This window comes from Thamnophis elegans, chromosome 3, assembly GCF_009769535.1.
Source record: "Thamnophis elegans isolate rThaEle1 chromosome 3, rThaEle1.pri, whole genome shotgun sequence".
In the NCBI taxonomy this organism is placed as follows: domain Eukaryota; kingdom Metazoa; phylum Chordata; class Lepidosauria; order Squamata; family Colubridae; genus Thamnophis; species Thamnophis elegans.
The window spans coordinates 4,493,633-4,512,525 of record NC_045543.1 but is presented as its reverse complement, the minus strand read 5'-3'; the positions used below and the strand labels follow the sequence as shown (position 1 = coordinate 4,512,525).

Genomic DNA, 18,893 nt, shown 5'->3' with positions numbered 1-18,893 from the left:
CACACACTCTGAGGGGTGTTAGGGATGTGTTACCCCCACAGTATGTGTTTCCAGAGAGTAAGTCATCTGTGTACCAAGTCATTTCAGTGGCCCAGGCGTTCCAGAAGTATGCTGGAACACCCCCACCCCTACTCCGAGGGCTGTTAGGGTGTCTTACCCCTGTAGTATTTGTTTCCAGAGAGTAAGTTATCTGTGTACCAAATTTCATTGAAATTGCTTGAGGTGTTCCAGAGTTATGCTGGAACAAACAAACAAACAGTGATTTTTATATACATAGATTCAACTTCCCAGACTAGGCTACAGCCTTGAGTTTTCTTGATAATTATCCATCCAATTTCTAACCAAGTTTGACTCTGCTTAGCTTTTTGAAATCAGTCAAGTAAAAATTTATGGATAATAGAGCTCTGGCTGAAAAAAAAAAGCTTTGTTCAATCTCCATCTCCCTCATGTAACAGAGGTATTTCAGGAAGTTCTCAAATAATATATTTGTAGGACATGCTTAACCACATCTGATAAAAACCATGTTAAGTATTTAGTCAGTTGCCTGGGTTACGTGACCCTGCAAATGGAGTACCATTTCAGATTGCCTAAGTGGTAATAATGGCTATAGTTGGCTCTCAATTTTTGTGGGCCTTTATTGTAATTTTTAGACAATTTAAAATCTTGCAATGATTTTTTTCCCCTTCATGTGCCCACAGAATATGGAACAAACAGGAAAAAGGAAGATTTGGCTTCAGCAATCTCCTTTATAATCATTCTGTTCTTTCATATCAAGCTACAAACTAGCTTGCCGCACTGTGTTCTATAAGCCAATTGCTGTAGTGTTCTGTGTAAGCTGATGTGGAGAGACCTGGGCCATAGAATTGCCAAGAATCAGACATGATTGACTGGATAACATCATCAACACTATCATCTTTGTACGTTGTAGAAAACCAGAACTAAGTCCATCAACTGCAGGAAACACTACTGGTATTCAACAAATGCAACTTCACCAGTTGCTCTCAGATTAGGCTCAAATACAGTGGAGTTCAATGAATTAAACAGCTTGCACTTCAGCTTGTTGTGGGAACTCAGCCATGCTAGGAGAACCATCGTGTTGAATCATACTATGATTTGTTCGGGCAAAGCATGCTGATAAGTTGTGTTTATCTGCATTTAGTACTTAGTTATGAACTTAGCTCCTCTATATAAAGGCCAGATAGGAGCTTTTCAAAATAATTATTCTTTCCTGGATGGACCCAGTTTGGTCTAGTGGTTAAGGCTAGAAATTGGGAGACACTGAGTTCTAGTCCCAACCTAGGCACATACCGTATTTTTTGGAGTATAAGACACACCTTTTTCCCTCAAAAAAGAGGCTGAAAATCTGGGTGCATCTTATACACTGAATACAGCATTTTTTGCCTCCCAAAATTCCGCCCCATCGCCAAAATGGCTGTGCATAGCTTTTAGAAGGCTTTCAGAGAGCTCCTGGGGGCTGGGGAGCGCAGAAATGAGTGAAAAACGGCCCATATTTGCCCCCCACCCCCCCAGCAGCACTCTATACGTTTCCCAAAGGCTATCCATGCCCCTTTTTGGACAAAAAATGGGCCAGTTTTCACAAAAAATGGTCTATTTTTCGCTTGTTTTTGGCCCCCCTACCTCCCAGGACTACTCTACAAGCTTCATAAGGGCTATTAATGTCCTTTAAAAAAAACAGGCCCGTTTGGGCAAAAAACGGGCCATTTTTGGGAGGTTTGCAGAATACAAAACCTTTTTTTTTTAAATTGTCCTCTTCAAAATCTTGCTGCGTCTTATACTCCATTGTGTCTTATACTCCGAAAAATATGATAACTAGGTAGGTGATTTTGGGTTAGTAAATTCCTCAGCCCTAGGAAGCAGGCAAGCACAGGTCATATCTGAAAAACTTTGACAAAAAGCTGCAGGGACTAATCCAAGCAGTCACTAGGAGTCAAAAACTGACTCAAAACTGACTCGAGCGTATACACACACTTTCCTGGATCTGGATGTCTCCAGAAGTTGAACTTCAGATGAGTTAAATAATGATACTGTTGGGCAAAGCTATGATTACAGTGTTTGGACTCAAGAAATAAATTCTTATGATATGCCTGTTAATTTTACTGATGCTCATGTTAAGGCAAGTGACATACTAGACCATGATTGCCGAATCTTTTGGTTTGCCTGGGCCATGTTGAGTGAAGAGGAATTGTTTTGAACCATATATAAAATATATACAGAAGTTAAGGTGGGCAATGAGTTGAACACACCTGTTGACTATGGTATATCGGACAATTGCCATAATATTGATCTCAGCAACTGGATTATCTCAGCAGTTATTGCAGAAGAGGATGACAAAATGGATATGAATGTTATGTGGAGCCAATGATATTTGATAAGGCAAGGCCACTTTGTGGAAAAGTGTGGAAATAAAAAAAGCAGCATGGAAACTTATCGAAAGTTGCATTTGGAGCAGTACGTATCCTGAACCACCAGGACAGCTGAAGGCAGATTAGCAAAGTAATTAATCCTTCCTCTTTAAAGTTTCAACTGAGTGTACACATTTGTCAGAAAATTAACACACAAAAGATGAATTAGATGCTACTAATAGGATTTCAGGCTTATCTATATATATAAAAGCCAAATACCACTCACTCATCACAAAATCTCCAGAACCGTAAAGCCTACAAACTTGAAATTTGGCACGTATGTTCTTCTTGGCTTCTAGGTGCTCGCTAAGAAAGGATTTTTTTGAAATGAACATAAGATCATTAGTATTTCTTTGCAGTAATTAACAAGCTCTGATGCTAAGGAGTTCTACTTCCCCTCCTCACCTGAAAAGAACTCTGTTCCAACTGCCAGTTGCCTCGCATTCCATTACCTCAGTTCAAACTGGCAGACTTTCCACTCTTTTCACTCAGGAGCAGTCTGGGGCTCCTTACAGTACTAAACGTCGGTACCTCACCACAATGACTACGCCTTCCACCTATGGAACTGCTTGCAGGAGCGATATTCCCTTACGTATTTCAATCACCAACCACCATTGAGCCAACGGATTTAAGGAACATCTCATTCACTAGCCGAGTACTCGGTTCATATTCCTGTAATCATCTTCCACAAACAACTGACCATTTTCTTCCATCTCGTTACGAAAACCCAACAATGTGGTTAATAGTTCAAATAGTTAATTTGAAAAAAAGAAAGTTTCCAATTTAAATGCAAAAAGCATGTTAGGTAAACCTGAGTTTACCTAACCAGACTACCAAATTCTCTGCATCCTGTTGAATCTTTTGTTTGTTTGTTGGATTTATGTGATTATATTTTTAACAGCATGCATTTCAATCTAAGCCGCCTACACAATCTGCATGCTTGTTTTTGAAACCTGCCTGTAGTGCACCCAGGTCATTATTGTCCCTTTTTTTTTTGGAAAAAGCACCTTTCTTGGTGTTGCTGTTTTCTTTTAAAAGGTGCTCGCTAAGAAAGGATTTTTTGAAATGAACATCAGATCATTAGTATTTCTTTGCAGTAATTAACAAGCTCTGATGCTAAGGAGTTCTACTTCCCCTCCTCACCTGAAAAGAACTCTGTCCCAACTGCCAGTTGCCTCGCATTCCGTTACCTCAGTTCAAACTGGCAGACTTTCCACTCTTTTCACTCAGGAGCAGTCTGGGGCAGACTTACAGTACTAAACGTCGGTACCTCACCACAATGACTACGCCTTCCACCTATGGAACTGCTTGCAGGAGCGATATTCCCTTACGTATTTCAATCACCAACCACCATTGAGCCAACGGATTTAAGGAACATCTCATTCACTAGCCGAGTACTCGGTTCATATTCCTGTAATCATCTTCCACAAACAACTGACCATTTTCTTCCATCTTGTTATGAAAACCTGCCTGTAGTGCATCCAGGTCATTATTGTCCCTTTTTTTTGGAAAAAGCACCTTTCTTGGTGTTGCTGTTTTCTTTTAAAACGTTTCGCTTCTCATCCCAGAAGCAAAACTTTTCAAAGAAGACATCAAGGAAAAGCCAGTTGCTTTTTGGGGGAAAAAAAAAGCCCCCTTTTGAGGACCTCTCTGAAACACATCTTATTTCTACGGCGTTTCTAATTTTGTTTCGGCTCCACGGTTGACAACGCCCTCCATGGTTGTGTAGCTGTGCGTACCTATAAATAAATGACACCCGCCTGAGGAAACGCCTGAGGGAGCCAAGCAGGTTTTTTAGGACCAGTGGTGTCCAACGTTGGCAACTTTAAGACCTGCGGACTTCAACTCCCAGAGTTCCTCAGCCAGCAAAGCTGGCTGAGGAACTCTGGGAGTTGAAGTCCGCAGGTCTTAAAGTTGCCAACGTTGGACACCACTGTTTGAGGCGACAATAAACAGCTCCGCCTCCTTCACCCCAGCCCCTCCCCCTCCCGATGCTGCCAGCTTTGCTGGCTGAGGAACTCTGGGAGTTGAAGTCCGCAGGTCTTAAAGTTGCCAACGTTGGAGAAAACCACTGTTTGAGGCGACAATAAACAGCTCCGCCTCCTTCACCCCAGCCCCTCCCCCTCCCGATGCTGCCAGCTTTGCTGGCTGAGGAACTCTGGGAGTTGAAGTCCGCAGGTCTTAAAGTTGCCAACGTTGGAGAAAACCACTGTTCGAGGCGACAATAAACAGCTCCGCCTCCTTCACCCCAGCCCCTCCCCCTCCCGATGCTGCGAGGCTTTTCAACCCGCACGTTGGGCCGCGGCAGGTCAATCAAACGGTAGGAACTCTTCAGCCAATTGGGTGGCGCGGAGACCCCTTCCCATCCCTGCTCCGCCCCGCCCTCCCCTTTTTTTTATTGTAGCATTGCTTCCCGCCGGGGGTCGCGAGCGTGGAAATCCAGCTCGGCGCGCGCGCGCGCGCGCTCCGGAACCTTCGAGGGGAGGGGGGGGGGGAGCAAGACGGGCGAGCCCGCGCCTCACGTGACCTGGCCGGCACCTTAGGCGAAAGATGGCCGCCGTCTCTTCGGTCTGAGGGAAACGGAGCGCTCCGCCGCCGCCGCCGCCGCCATCGCCGCTACTATTACCGTATTTGCTACCGCCGCGTCAACGGTCGTCCTCCAAGCGCTCGTCCTCCTCGCGCTGGTAAAAGGCCGTGCAAGCGAAGCGAACGGCTCCGGCTAAGGGGAGTGGGTGGGGGGGGATGCCGGGGAGGAGGGCGGTGGTCGCTGAGGCGTCAGACAAAGGGAGCGGAGCTTCCCGGCCGCTTCATCCCCGAGCTGTTGTAGCCCTAACGCGGGCGGTTGTGAACTGGGTGGGCATTTGAAGTGAGGTGCGTGTATATGTGTCAGTGTGTAAAGCCGCTGCCCAGCGACCTATGACAGGGTGGTCGCCTCTCTTCCGAGGCGTGATCTTCCCCACACACGTCTGCAAATGGGTCGACGCTTTGGGTTGCGGGGATTGGGGGTGGCTGAAGAGCCTGCTCCTTTAGCTGCCAGTGGCGGAGAGGCGAACCGGGGGGGGGGGGAGGATAATGCCTATCCATAGCCCCGTTATCTTGGATTCCGCCGGTTCTTCGGCGAGCTGGTTGCTTGAGAAGGGCGCTCCATGAGGTTTCGCTTAAGGCGAGAAACACGGGAAGACCTGGGGAAATGTCTAGGTTGGTTTGGTACCCGAGGGGGGAGAAGAGCGGAATGCGTAATAATGTTAATCAGTTTGGCATTTTGACAGTTGAAAACAATCTATCTATCTATCTATCTATCTATCTGTCTGTCTGTCTGTCTGTCTGTCTGTCTGTCTGTCTGTCTGTCTGTCTGTCTGTCTATCTATCATCTCTATATCTATCTCTATATCTGTCATCTATCTATCATCTATCTATATCTATCTATCTATCTATCTATCTATCTATCTATCTATATCTATCTATCTATCTATCTATCTATCTATCTCTATATCTATCTCTATATCTGTCATCTATCTATCATCTATCTATATCTATCTATCTATCTATCTATCTATCTATCTATCTATCTATATCTATCTATCTATCTATCTATCTATCTATCTATCTATCTATCTCTATATCTATCTCTATATCTGTCATCTATCTATCATCTATCTATATCTATCTATCTATCTATCTATCTATCTATCTTATCTAATCTATCTCTCTATATCTATATATCTATATATCATCTATATCTACATCTACATATATCTATCTATCTATCTATCTATCTATCTATCTATCTATCTATCTATCTATCTATATCATCTATATCTATATGGATCTATCTATCTCTCTATATCTATATATCTATATATCATCTATATATCTACATCTACATCTATCTATATCTATCTATCTATATCTATCTCTATATATCTATATCTATATATCTATATCTCTATATCTATATATCATCTACATCTACATATCTATATATCTATATCTATATATCTATATATATCTCTATATCTATCTATCTATCTATCTATCTATCTATCTATCTATCTATCTATCATCTATATCTATATATCTCTATGGATATATCTATCTATCATATATCATATAGCATATATAGCATATATCATATATATAATATATCATATCATAATATAATATAAATATATCATATAAATATAACTTATTTGGGTTTGCCCAGACTTTTTTTAGATTTAATCCAACATTCTGAAGCAGGGATTTAAGTGGCATTGTAGTTATGAATCATTATGTGCTGTGTTCCATCATCTGGCTTTAGGCTTCTTCTTTTCTATGGATTTTGCACTTCGTAAAATTTAATTTTCATTAAATTTGGCAACTCTTTTGCAATCCAATAACCGATAAAACTGTCAGTATTTTCATTAAAATCTGGTAGTCATAATAGGCCAGCATACTTTCTTGCCTTGCAAAGAGCACTTCAGTGATAAATGCACACTGGCCACATTAGGATGACATAACTATATATGAAACCGGGCAAGAATATATGTGGCTCCCTTTATTTTGCAAAGTGACAGAGTTGGAATATTTGAAAGGATTTGAAATGGCCATGCCCTTTTGAGTTCAAGGGAAGCAAAGAAGGATAGTGAGCGCTCCTAAACCGCAATGAATAAATTGAAATAATGAGTAAATTGAAGAATTTTGCTACTTAACATTGGTGCACTTGTTAAAATTATTTTTGACATTTTAAAAATTGTTTGGAAGGGTTAATATTTGCAGGGAGGGAGTGAGGGAGAGAGAGAGAGACAGAGAGAGACCTCCTTAGAGTTGCTTGCCAGATAAGGTTTTATTTATCTATTAATTAAGGAACCCATGGATAAATATGTTGTGTAAATAATCAGACTGTCTGAGTAGATATTTTTCTAGCCTACTTTGTGTTCTGTGTGATAAACAAGTGTTAATTATTGAACTTGTCTAAGTGGTAAACAAAGTGTTGTTTAAGTGTAGTAAAATTCCATATTTTTGATAAGAGAGTCTTTCCACTTGTTTGCAGAAAACTCAAAGGTTGGTAATAATGTAATGAGGGGATTTTTTTGTAATTGTAGCTGTATTAATGCATAACATTAGTTTCACAGCATTTTATCTGTAAAATATTAAAATTAATACAGAAGACAAATGTTTCTCTTATATAAATTATTTTGTGAGAATATTAAAAAAACATATTGAGCCCAAAAGCTGATCTAATAGACTTGAACAAAATTAATCCTGAATATTAAAAAAATAAATTAGAAAAAGATAAAATCTGGAATAATAAAGAGTGTAAATTGCTTTTTAAGCAATTGTTTCAACTGAAGGAGTTTTGGTTAGCTTCTGTGGGACAGTACTGTATATGTTGTCAGAACCATTGCTAATCTTGGGATATATGGATAGAGTTGCTGTAATCTTAAACACTCTTATTTAAAACTACTGTGTTGCTAACATTGTCTACATAGGAATACCTTCCATTTCTCTTTGAAGCTTTATCCCCCATTTCCTGAAGATCGGTAATACTAATACAGTGTAGAAAAAACAGTGTAAAAAGAACACCTTGAAAAGTGACAATTACTAAAATAAATTCAGGAGTTCTTAATATGAAGTCTATTCTATGGACTTTTTCTCATTTAACATTCTGAAGGCTTAAAGTCTCATTACTAGGTAGTAAATTTTGTCATATAAAAGCATCTTTATCTCTTGAGCCTGTAAGTTAACACTTTATGTGAAGACACTCTTACTCTTTAAATAATAATGTTAAAGAAATAACTGGACAAGTTTTGTGTGCAAACTTTTATATTGTTACATTCATATTGGACATGATAGTATGAAAAGGTTGATATTAGAATGCAGGTGATTAATGCTTCAAGTATGAAAAATCCCAATTGAGAAGAAAATAGTGTATGAGATTAGCCATCAAATGTCATCAAGCAATTATAGGAAAATCATGAGCTTTGTTTCAACCAGAAGTTGAATTCCTAAGAATAGCATTTCAAGTGTGCACATTTAGCAAATCCTGAGAAGTACAGAATTCAACATGAGTTCTGCTGAATAAGTATGTTTAATCTTGTAGATTTTCATTGAAGTTAAAGTAGAGATGGACTGTATTTTTTTTTGTGTGTGTGTGTGAAGGCCACATGCTTTCAAATACTTCGCAGATTGCACTGATCAACAACAGAATTAAATACTGGTAGAGACCAGGGGTGGATTGCTGTCCATTTTACTACCGGTTCGCAACCCATGCGCAATGCATGCGTGCACTGTTCATTGTAAATGAACAATTTATAGTGAATTGCGCATGTGCAGTCACTAGAAAATAACATGGCAGCGGCCCAGCGGCGGTGAGGGAACCAGTTTGGGGGCGTGGCAGGCCTGGGTTGCTGCTGGTTCTGCGACCCAGGCCCGAATGCCACTACCAATTCGGACGAACCTGGTTGAACCGGGAGCAACCCACCCCTGGTGGGGACTCCCGCTTTTTTTTTTGTCTGCCATTTTCCTAACTCCTAACTTTTTTTCAGGAATGGGAAAGTGGATCTTACTAGAAACTTGAACATATGTTGTCAACTTTTGAATATGGAATGAAAGCTACAGTTCAGTTCATTCAATACTGTCCTGAGATAGTTCATTAACACTTCTAGGGAGTTTAAAAGTTGATTTTCCTTGTGTATCCTCAGCTATTTTTGTCCTGCCTGACAGGTAATCCAGTGAAATAATGCTACAGCATATGTAGCTTTGGTTTTTGACTGTCAAACTCCAGGATGTGGCATCCATAGAATATTACAGAGGGATATGACTACATGATACAGCTTGCTACCAAAGTATAAAAAATGGATTTATGCATTTTTCTTAATTATAGGTTGCATCACAAGAACCTTCGTGCAAAATAACAAGCTATGATCTGTTATATGCAGTAGGTTAAAAGTTCTTGAGTAAAAATGAGTTTTATAACAGATGTCAAATGTGCTTTGTTGTTTGCTTATAATTTTACTTTGATTTTCTAGTAGGTTTAGATTTTGTACGTTTTTGTATATCTTTATGATACCTACCGGTAGATGTGCATTGTTGCCAATGATCCAGGCTATTTTCCATACATTATTTCTCTGGTGTCCCAAGCTTCAGAGAAAGGAAGAATCTGAAAGTTACATTTTAATGTTTTGAAAATATATTGGTGAAATATAATGAATAACAAAATACAATCATGATTTGTGCAGTTGAAAATGACATATAGTGATTAAAATAAAAGATAAAATATAATAAAAAATAAGACTCATGTAGTAGCATATAAAATAAATCCAGTCTTTGTCTACATAGGAATGCATTCCATTTCCATTTAAAGTTATTGCTAAAAACCATACCGAAACACTGTATATTACTCCATTTTCTTATTTTTAGAATGTAAAAATATTTCAAAAAATGATAAAATAACCTTTTTTTGTAGGGAATCTAGAAAATTGCTATCAACCGCTTTCAATTTCAGTGATAGTGAAATGTTCTGGATTTGGCTTTTTGTGTTTGTTGCAATATGGCTCTTCTAGAAAAGTTAGAAATTAGCTTTTGTTTCTGTACTGACTTTTTAATAATAAAGAATTATCCTTTTCATTCAGGAGCTTTAGCGTCAGTCCCAAGACCTTAACCACTACCCTATACTGACACATGAATATTTTTTTAAAAGTCATTTCAATTGAGTTAATTTGCTAGAGACTTCATAAACATATTTGTGTAGCATCATTGAGGAAGTACTTATAGGAATTATTTGAATTAATATGAGTAACATATTGGAATGTATTTCCAGCTTCATTAATTTGCCGTATCTACAAATCTAATAGTCATCCATGTTTTTAGGAAGTTCTGTCTGGTGACCTGCAGGAAATATTTTATTCAGTCCCTTCTTTTTTATTATTTTGAACTTCTCACTCAGAACTGATTTTTTAAAGAGTTATATTAGCATTCATTATTAATGCTAGGATAGCTAACCACTCACGTCTGTGCACATTCTGTGAGATAGTCTTACTGCAAGTAATCTCTATAATAACAGGCCCAGAATTCATTTGCTTCCTCACAGTTTTCAAACCAGGAGAATTTCTATATTGAATTTTATTTAAAAATGTTACAACAGAGTGCACTTATGTTAATATTGTAAAATGTGGAATGCATTTTAGTGAGAAGGAAAGACAAGTTATGAAAGGCAACATGAAGGGAATATTGCTTTCCCACATATGTCTTTTTCCCTGGTTTTACAAAGTCTATTAGCATATCTTTATGCAATGGAAATTTTACCTCCTAACTTCAAGATGAATAATATTAAGGTATATTGAATTGGAATATAGGAGAGAATTCCAGTCTCTGTTTTATTTATAACTAATACTACTAGTTTCCTTATTTAAATAAGTACATGGTAATAATACATTTTCACAACCTTTCATCAGCAAAGTTTGATTACTAATGATCACTTGTTTAATCTAATTGCAAGCTGTAAATGAAACAGGATAAATACAATATGTTACCTAAACAATTTTGTATGCCAATGGGAAAGTTGGAGTATAAAGGCTTCATGATGAAAATTCTGTAAAGGCTTAAATTAATTCCACTGAGCAGTGAGGTTTACTTGTGTTAGGTAGTAATTATTATATTTACATATACCACTTTGCATGAAATACAGCCTCAGCAGCTGAATTTTCTGTACTTGTATGCCTTTATTAATTCTTTCTGTATTGCTCTATGTAGCTTTATCACTTTTCCCCATGTGCTTTTTAAAATGTATTCTTTCAGACAATTAAAGTATCTCAAATTGATTTTCTAATCATAACTAAGATAGTTATGACAAATTACATAAATATAAAAATATATGTTTGCTTCAGTGGTGGTCATGGTCTTCAGTTCTTTTGTGCACAGTTGGGTAGATAAAGGGAAGGTGAAAATTTAACCTCTTAGGTCTATCTGTCCCACTGTTGGAAATAAAAAGTTGGAAACCCAGCCTATATTTGAACAGAATAGAATAGAACAGAGTTGGAAGGACCTTGGAGGTCTTCTAGTCCAACCCCCTGTTCAGGCAGGAAACCCTGTATCACTTCAGACAAATGGTTATCCAATCTCTTCTTTAAAGCCTCCAGTGTTGGAGAATTCACAACTTCTGGAGGCAAACTGTTCTACTGGTTAATTGTTCTAACTGTTAGGAAATTTCTCCTCAGTTCTAAGTTGCTTCTCTCCTTGATTAGTTTCCACCCATTGCTTCTTGTCTTCAGGTGCTTTGGAAAACAGCTTGGCTACCTCTTCTTTGTGGCAGCCCCTGAGATATTAGAAGACTGCTATCATGTCACCCCTATTTTTTTTTAATTAAACTAGACATACCCAGTTCCTGCAACTGTTCTTTATATGTTTTAGCATCCAGTTCCCTAATTATCTTTGTTGCTCTTCTCTGTACTCTTTCTGGAGTCTCAACATCTTTCAGTCTCAACATTTCTACTAGAGCAGTGTTTCTCAACCTTGGCAACTTGAAGATGTCCGGACTTCAACTTCCAGAATTCCCCAGCCAGCGAATGCTGTACTAGAGAGACTAAAGACAAACTTAAAAGTATGAGGGGATTGCACATTGCTTGTGTTATGCATAGGTTTATTCGTTATTTCAAATAGTAACAGATGACTTCTGTTGAATTATCATATTTTGAAAAAGACCTTGGTTGATCTTTTTTTTGAAATACATATATCTTCTTTCTAAGTGGTCTCTTCTAGTGTATATTTTTGAGCTATGACAATCCAAAATACTGCAGTGCTGATAAATACATGTTTAAAGGAAATATTTATTCATTTGGCATCAGTTTCTTTATTACTACTAGATGTAAAATAAAACCGTGATATAATAAAGTAAGACATTTTAAAGATAAATTGCTGTTCCTGTATCAAAATACCAAATAAATGTTTGACATGTGCAGACATTTTGTTTGTAATTCATTTTTAACCATTTCTTTATTATTATGACACTAAAAAGCTGAATACCTTGAACATTATCTGTATACAGATCAGGGACATGCAGTCACTAGAGGCAAGGGAGGCGGGGCCTCACCAGTCTCCTCAGGGAAAGGAAAGGATTTTAAATTATTTTCTTAAAATAATTAAAGCCAGGGTAGTTGCTACCAGATTTCAAGTCACAGTGGCTTGGTGTCTGCTCTCAGTATTAACTAGGAGGATGCCTCTTTTGCATAAGGAATTTTTCGCCTTTTAAGAGTTAAGCAAGGGTTAACAAGCAAAGAATTCCTTATGCAAATGAGGCACGTATTCTCTCGCCTCCTGTAGAGGGCATTTTTAGAGGCTTTTTAGAGTTCTCTGGGAGCAACTAGCTCAGTCTGACAGAGCTCTGGCTTTTCAAGAGGGGAGGGCAGGGCAGGGAGAAGCAGAGTTGAAATCGTCTCTGAAACAGCTGGAAAAGGTGCATGTGGGGAGGGGGGAGGAATTCAAAAAGTTTGATCGGAAGGCAGCAGGAGAAGGGGGTGGTATGGCAGAGGAGCTGCTTTCAAGCCTTTGGAAAATATATCCAATCCAACTTCTGTGTTTGTGTTTGAGAGTGAGTGAATGAGAGAGGGATCGACGTTCTCTGTGTGCGGGTGTCTGTTTGAGAGAGGGGGGAGGGAGGGAGAGAGGGAGGGAGAAGAAAAAGAATGGGAAAACTTATTTTGCAAGGGGGAAAATGCTGTCACTTTAAATCGGAACTGAGCATGCCTGGCTGTGGAATTCTGGGAGTTGAAGTCCACAAGTCTAAAAAGTGCCTCACCAGGGCTAAAGCTGACGGCACGTCACTGATACAGATATAACTGAAATTGTTTTTTCTAGTGATAGACATGAAATCATTTTGTCATCCGCCTCTTTCAGTATGTTACTGACACATTAAAATGGTTCCTTCTGTTTACGTAGATAACTGCCATTGTGGAACCTGACCCCTAAGGATGGCTAATCTGATGTCTCAGAGCTTGGTGACTTATGTGGAAGAAGAAAACGTTTTTGCTTTGAAAGCATTTCTTGAGAAGTGCAAAGACGTGGATGAAAGGGATGAGGTATGATAAAATGAAGTGAAAACTTTGAAAACTATCCAGTTTTGAGTAGTTTTTGAAAACTATCAGAGGCTGCGGAAGCATGGCAAATTGCTGATGTACATTCTGTTCACCATTTCAGAGCAATTAATTTGTGATCTTTAAATGTGGGATGTTGACATGGTCAGATTACTTTTTTTTTGCTAGTCTGTAGCTAACCTCTATTGCAGTGTTTCTCAACCTTGGCAACTTGAAGATGTCCGGACTTCAACTCCTAGAATTCCCCAGCCAGCTTTCGCTGGCTGGGGAATTCTGGGAGTTGAAGTCCGGACATCTTCAAGTTGCCAAGGTTGAGAAACACTGCTCTATTGTAAACCTGTGTAGTCATTTCAGAGGTGGGTTCCTACCGGTTTGGATCGGTTTGGCCGAGTAAGTAGTAACCCGGCCTGCCACGCCCCTGAACTATGGCGCCGCCATCTTGTTTTTTCCTTCTGCGCATGCACAGAAGCATTTCTTAGTATTGTGCATGCGCATCAAGCGCACACAGCGCGTCCCTGAGTGAATTGGCGGCAGCAGCACCCGGAACCCACCCCTGGGTCATTTGATGTTTTGCTTAACTTTGTTTAGTGTCAAAGTTGCTGGTCCCAGTTAGGATTATAAAATGAGAACTACCTGTTGTGTTGTTTTTTCCCACTACTGTTTTAGGAGATATGCTTCAGTGTCTAAGTAAACCTTGAATACTACATGGCTTTTTGCTATAAGAATTGTTAGATAGCCTTTTCCTATATGTATATATTATTTTTATTGCAGAATGGTCAGACTCCTTTGATGCTAGCTGCAGAGCAAGGCAATTTAGAAATTGTCCAAGAACTGATAAAAAAAGGCGCCAATTGTAACCTGGAAGATTCAGTAAGTACTAAGAAGCTTATTCTGGTTTATACTTTATCTCTCCTCCAGCACATTTAATTTGCCATCAGCCTGTATATATCTTTAAATCAGACCTGTGAACACAAAATATACAACAGATAAGACTGTGCCATTCCATACTATTGTTTGTTGTTACAGTAAATAAAGTATGATATCATGTCTGCAAATCGTTTTTGGTAAAGCTTAATAGTTTAAGGGAGTTAATTCAAGCTAGAACAAACTTTTGATTGTGGCTTCTGCCTGTCCAGTGGTGGGACTTGAATAACTTAACAACGGGTTCTCTGACTGGGTACGTGTGGCTGGTTGGTCATGTGACTGGGTGGGCGACATCATTCATCACACTTAGCCCCGCCTCCTGGCCACATGCCTCAAAGGCAGAGGTAGGATTCAGCAGATTGGGGCCAATCCCACCACTGTCTGATGCTGCGCCCCCCTGTTTTTTGGCGTTTTTTCAGGCTGTTTTCAGGCCGTTTTTTTTGGGCCAAAAAATGGCTGAAAAACAAGCGGGGGCAGGGCGAGCCAGTGGTGGGATTTGCCAGTGCGCAAAATCTTAACTACTGGTTCGCTTGAACCGGTGCGAACTGCCAGCAGCCCACCTCTGTGCCTGTCCTAATAGATTTGGAGAAGTGGGCAATGCTCTGGGCCCCATCAGTGAGACAATGTTATCTGATGGGTCCTTGGAAGTGTGCCTTCTCTGTCATGGCACTGGCCTATCCTATCTTGGAATGTCCTAGTCTTGGAGATATGGATGATTGCAACCCTGTTGCCCTTGAGAAAAGTGGTGAGGATTTGGTCTTTTCCTCAGGCATTGTGGCCAAGTTATTAATGGAGTTGGGAGGCAGATAGATGAATGCGAGTTTCACCTTTTAAAAAAATTCTTTTTTTATTGGTTTTATTGTAATTTCTTTGATTGTTATGAGCTGTCCAAAACCATTGACAATCAGGTGGTATTTAAATTTAATTATTATTATTATTAAGGCCTCAACCTTATTTTTTTTAAAAAAGCTGTGTTGCATTTTTATTTTGTTTATAGCTAGCTGAACGTTCTTTCTAGTGTATGAGCAGCTATATAAATTTGTTTAATAAATGAAATACATATAAAAGCTTGTTCTTAAGTCCTTATAAAACCCTGACATTTTCCTTCTTTGATTGCCCTATTTTAGGATAATTGGACAGCTCTTATCTCTGCATCTAAAGAGGGGCATATTGCTGTTGTAACAGAACTCTTATCATGCAATGTGAATATAGAACATCGAGACATGGTATATTTTTTACTTTTATAATAACATCCAAGTGTTATTTTCCCAGTATCTTCATTTGTTAGATTTATATCCTGCATTCATGCAAATCTGCACCAGGCCTCCTTCCAAGCCTTCTCCCAATTCATGTGCTAGCCCTTCCCAGTGCATGCGCTGGACTCCCCAACCCCACTTGTATGCGTCTTCCTGGGATTCCTGCTGCCTTCCGCTGAATACCCTTAAAGTTACTGGGACTGCTGGGATTGTCATTGCCAAGTGATGTACTCATGATATTGCGCTTTCCAACTGCACTTTTAATGATGGCAGTCATTGCTGTCACCACTTGAGAACTACCTGTATACTATTTAGCTCCTTTTAATTACGATGTTAGAACTCAATTTGGGTGTGTTAGTGTTAGGTGATTGTCTTTCTTGGAATGTAATGCCAGAAGTTCATATAGATGTTTTACATAATAGAATGCATTTGCTAATTGAGTAAGAGAATTTCAAAGGAAATTCACAAGTGCACTGTCCAGCAGTAACAGTACAGAGAATAACCCCATATGAATAAAATCCATACTTCTTGCATTTCACTTTCCTTTACCCCATTGTTACATGTATTTCCTTTCTGTCTTGTTTACTATCAGTGTGTGTAAAACAAAGGCCACACAGTGTGTAGAAAGGTCAAGACAGGTTGATTGGGTGGAAGTGTTGTGCACATTGGCACATCTATATGTGCAGCTGTATTTATATAGATATCATAAGTGAGGGTAATGCTCTATGCTTCTGATGAAATGGATCCCAAACCTTACACAGTAAGACCTTTATTATTCTTTAAGAACCGTAGGACTTCGTTTTCGTTGCAACGTAATACTTTTTGTGTTCTTTTGGAAATGAATATATATTGCTGTCTTGAAGATAATTCAGCAATTATGTAGCTTAGTCCTTTGTTTAATTGTAGGAATGCTATGATTTTCTGTTTTATGGTTTTAGGGTGGGTGGACAGCCCTTATGTGGGCATGCTACAAAGGCTGTACTGAAGTAGCTGAACTGCTTCTTGAAAGAGGAGCAAACCCAAACATCACTGGTATTGTAAGTTCATTTCCCCCCTTTTTGCAGTCAAACATTAACATTATATCAATTGGCATTTGGAATTGTTTATCTTGAATGATATTATTCAGATAATTATAGAATGTGAGGTAGAAAGTCTTCTGTTGGCCATTAGTCTAGCACTAGTCATTTTTAGTTTGTGTAAAATTAATATTTTCCCATAAAAGACTGTTCTGACCACCCCTCTTCAACATCAAAGCACGCCGAGACAAAGATACTTCAAGGATTTATTAACACACAGACTAGACGTTGGCAGAAATCCAGCACAGACTAACCTTGGCAGCAATCCAGCAATCCACGAGAGTTCTCCAGCTCTAGTAAATACGTTGATTCCTGCGATGAGCTTGTGGAAAGCCATTCCTTTTATAGTCTTGAGAGGAGCCTAATTACCACCAGCTGAGTTCAATTATCTCCTGTAACTGCGTAACTGTTCTTTACGCCTATTAGCCCTCTGTTGCCGCGCATCCAGGACCAACTCCCTGTCTCCTCCCCACTGCTCCAATGCATGACGTCAGGATCACACTCCCTTGTCTCCTCCCCACTGGTCCAAGGCTCAGGTGCCTCCTGGTGGCCAACCAGCCTCTCTGCGCCCTGCTCAGAGTCAGAACCCTGTCCAGGATCCTCCACAGCTGAATCATAGGGCCCCTCGCTGTCGGAGTCTGGTTGCAGCTCCAACAGCTCCTGCTGGGCCACAACAAAAGACTATAGATAGGCCTTGTTTAATGACTACAATTGGGACTGGCAACTCCCAATTAAGCAAAGTGAAATTGCAATTGTGCTTATGATCTTGCTTCAGCTTTCCTTTGCTTTACAGGCCTGTGAAGGTTGAAAATGCAAGGATAGGTCATAAAGTTCCTTTTCCTCACAATTGTAAATATGAATGATTGCCAAATGAGACAGTTGTTAACAAGGACCAACTATAATGCTTTTAAAAATGTTGTGCTGCACTTTGAAACAATAATTTTAATTTAACATGATGCAACTAATTACTTGCAGAATTAATTCAAGATAATAGAAATTATTTTCGATAAAAGTGAATATTTATAGACAATGGTATTAATAGTCTAGAAATGTCTTCAAGGAAACAACCAAGCTTATAAAGCACTGAGACTCCTCATAATAGAAATTCTCAACTACCATATTTTTCGGAGTATAAGACGCACCTTTTTTCCTCAAAAAAGAGGCTGAAAATCTAGGTCCGTGTTATACATCAAATTCAGCATTTTTTGCCTCCTGAAGCACCGCCCCTTCATCAAAATGGCCTTGCAAAGCCTTATGAAGGCTTTCAGAGAGCTTCTGGGGGCTGAGGAGGGCAGAAATAAGCCAAAAACGTGCCGTTCTCCCCCCCCCCCCCAGCAGCACGCTATAAGTCTCCATAAGGCTATGCATGCAATTTTTTTGACAAAAAACTGGCCCGTTTTTCAGAGGTTTGCAGAGTGCAAAAACTTTTTTTCTTTTGGAAAGTTCTTTAACCGATGAGAATTACATTGATCAAGTGCTGTGCAAGCAGGAACAAAGTCTTAAGGTTTGTCAGCGATTTCCTTCTTCAGCACATGGATAAATACACCTGGAAACATCTACCTACCTACCTACTCTCTCTCTCTCCCTACCTACCTACTGTATTTCTCTCTCTATCCCCCTACCTACCTACCTACCTACCTACCTACCTACCTACCTACCTACCTACTCTCTCTCCTTCCCTCCCTATCGACTGTATTTCTCTCTCTCTTTCTATTTCTCTCCATCCTTCTACCTACCTACCTACCTACCTACCTACCTACCTACCTACCTACCTACCCACACTCCCTCCATTCCTCCCTATCTACTATATTTCTCTCTATCCCTCTATCTATCTACCTACCTACTCTCTCTCTCCCTACCTATCTACTGTATTTCTCTCTCTTTTTCTATTTCTCTCTCGCTATCCCAATACCTACCTACCTACATACTCTTCCTACCTACCTACTGTATTTCTCTCTCTTTTTCTATTTCTCTCTCGCTATCCCAATACCTACCTACCTACATACTCTCCCTACCTACCTACTGTATTTCTCTCTCTATTTCTCACTATCTCTATCCCTTTATTTACCTACCTACCTACCCACCTACCTACCTACCTACCTACCTACCTATTGTATTTCTATTTTTCTCCCTCTTATCTACCTA

General features: G+C 39.5%; 1 protein-coding gene across 1 annotated transcript in view; it reads left to right on the top strand.

Moving 5' to 3' along the window:
- Positions 1-4,928: 4,928 nt before the first annotated feature.
- Positions 4,929-18,893, top strand: part of LOC116506407 (kinase D-interacting substrate of 220 kDa-like) — a 94,053-nt gene continuing 80,088 nt past the window's right edge. Inside the window, 5 exon segments of the mRNA XM_032214140.1 lie at positions 4,929-5,107; positions 13,338-13,477; positions 14,264-14,362; positions 15,544-15,642; positions 16,611-16,709. Coding sequence (XP_032070031.1) covers positions 13,370-13,477; positions 14,264-14,362; positions 15,544-15,642; positions 16,611-16,709 — 405 coding nt within the window. The 5' untranslated portion in view covers positions 4,929-5,107; positions 13,338-13,369.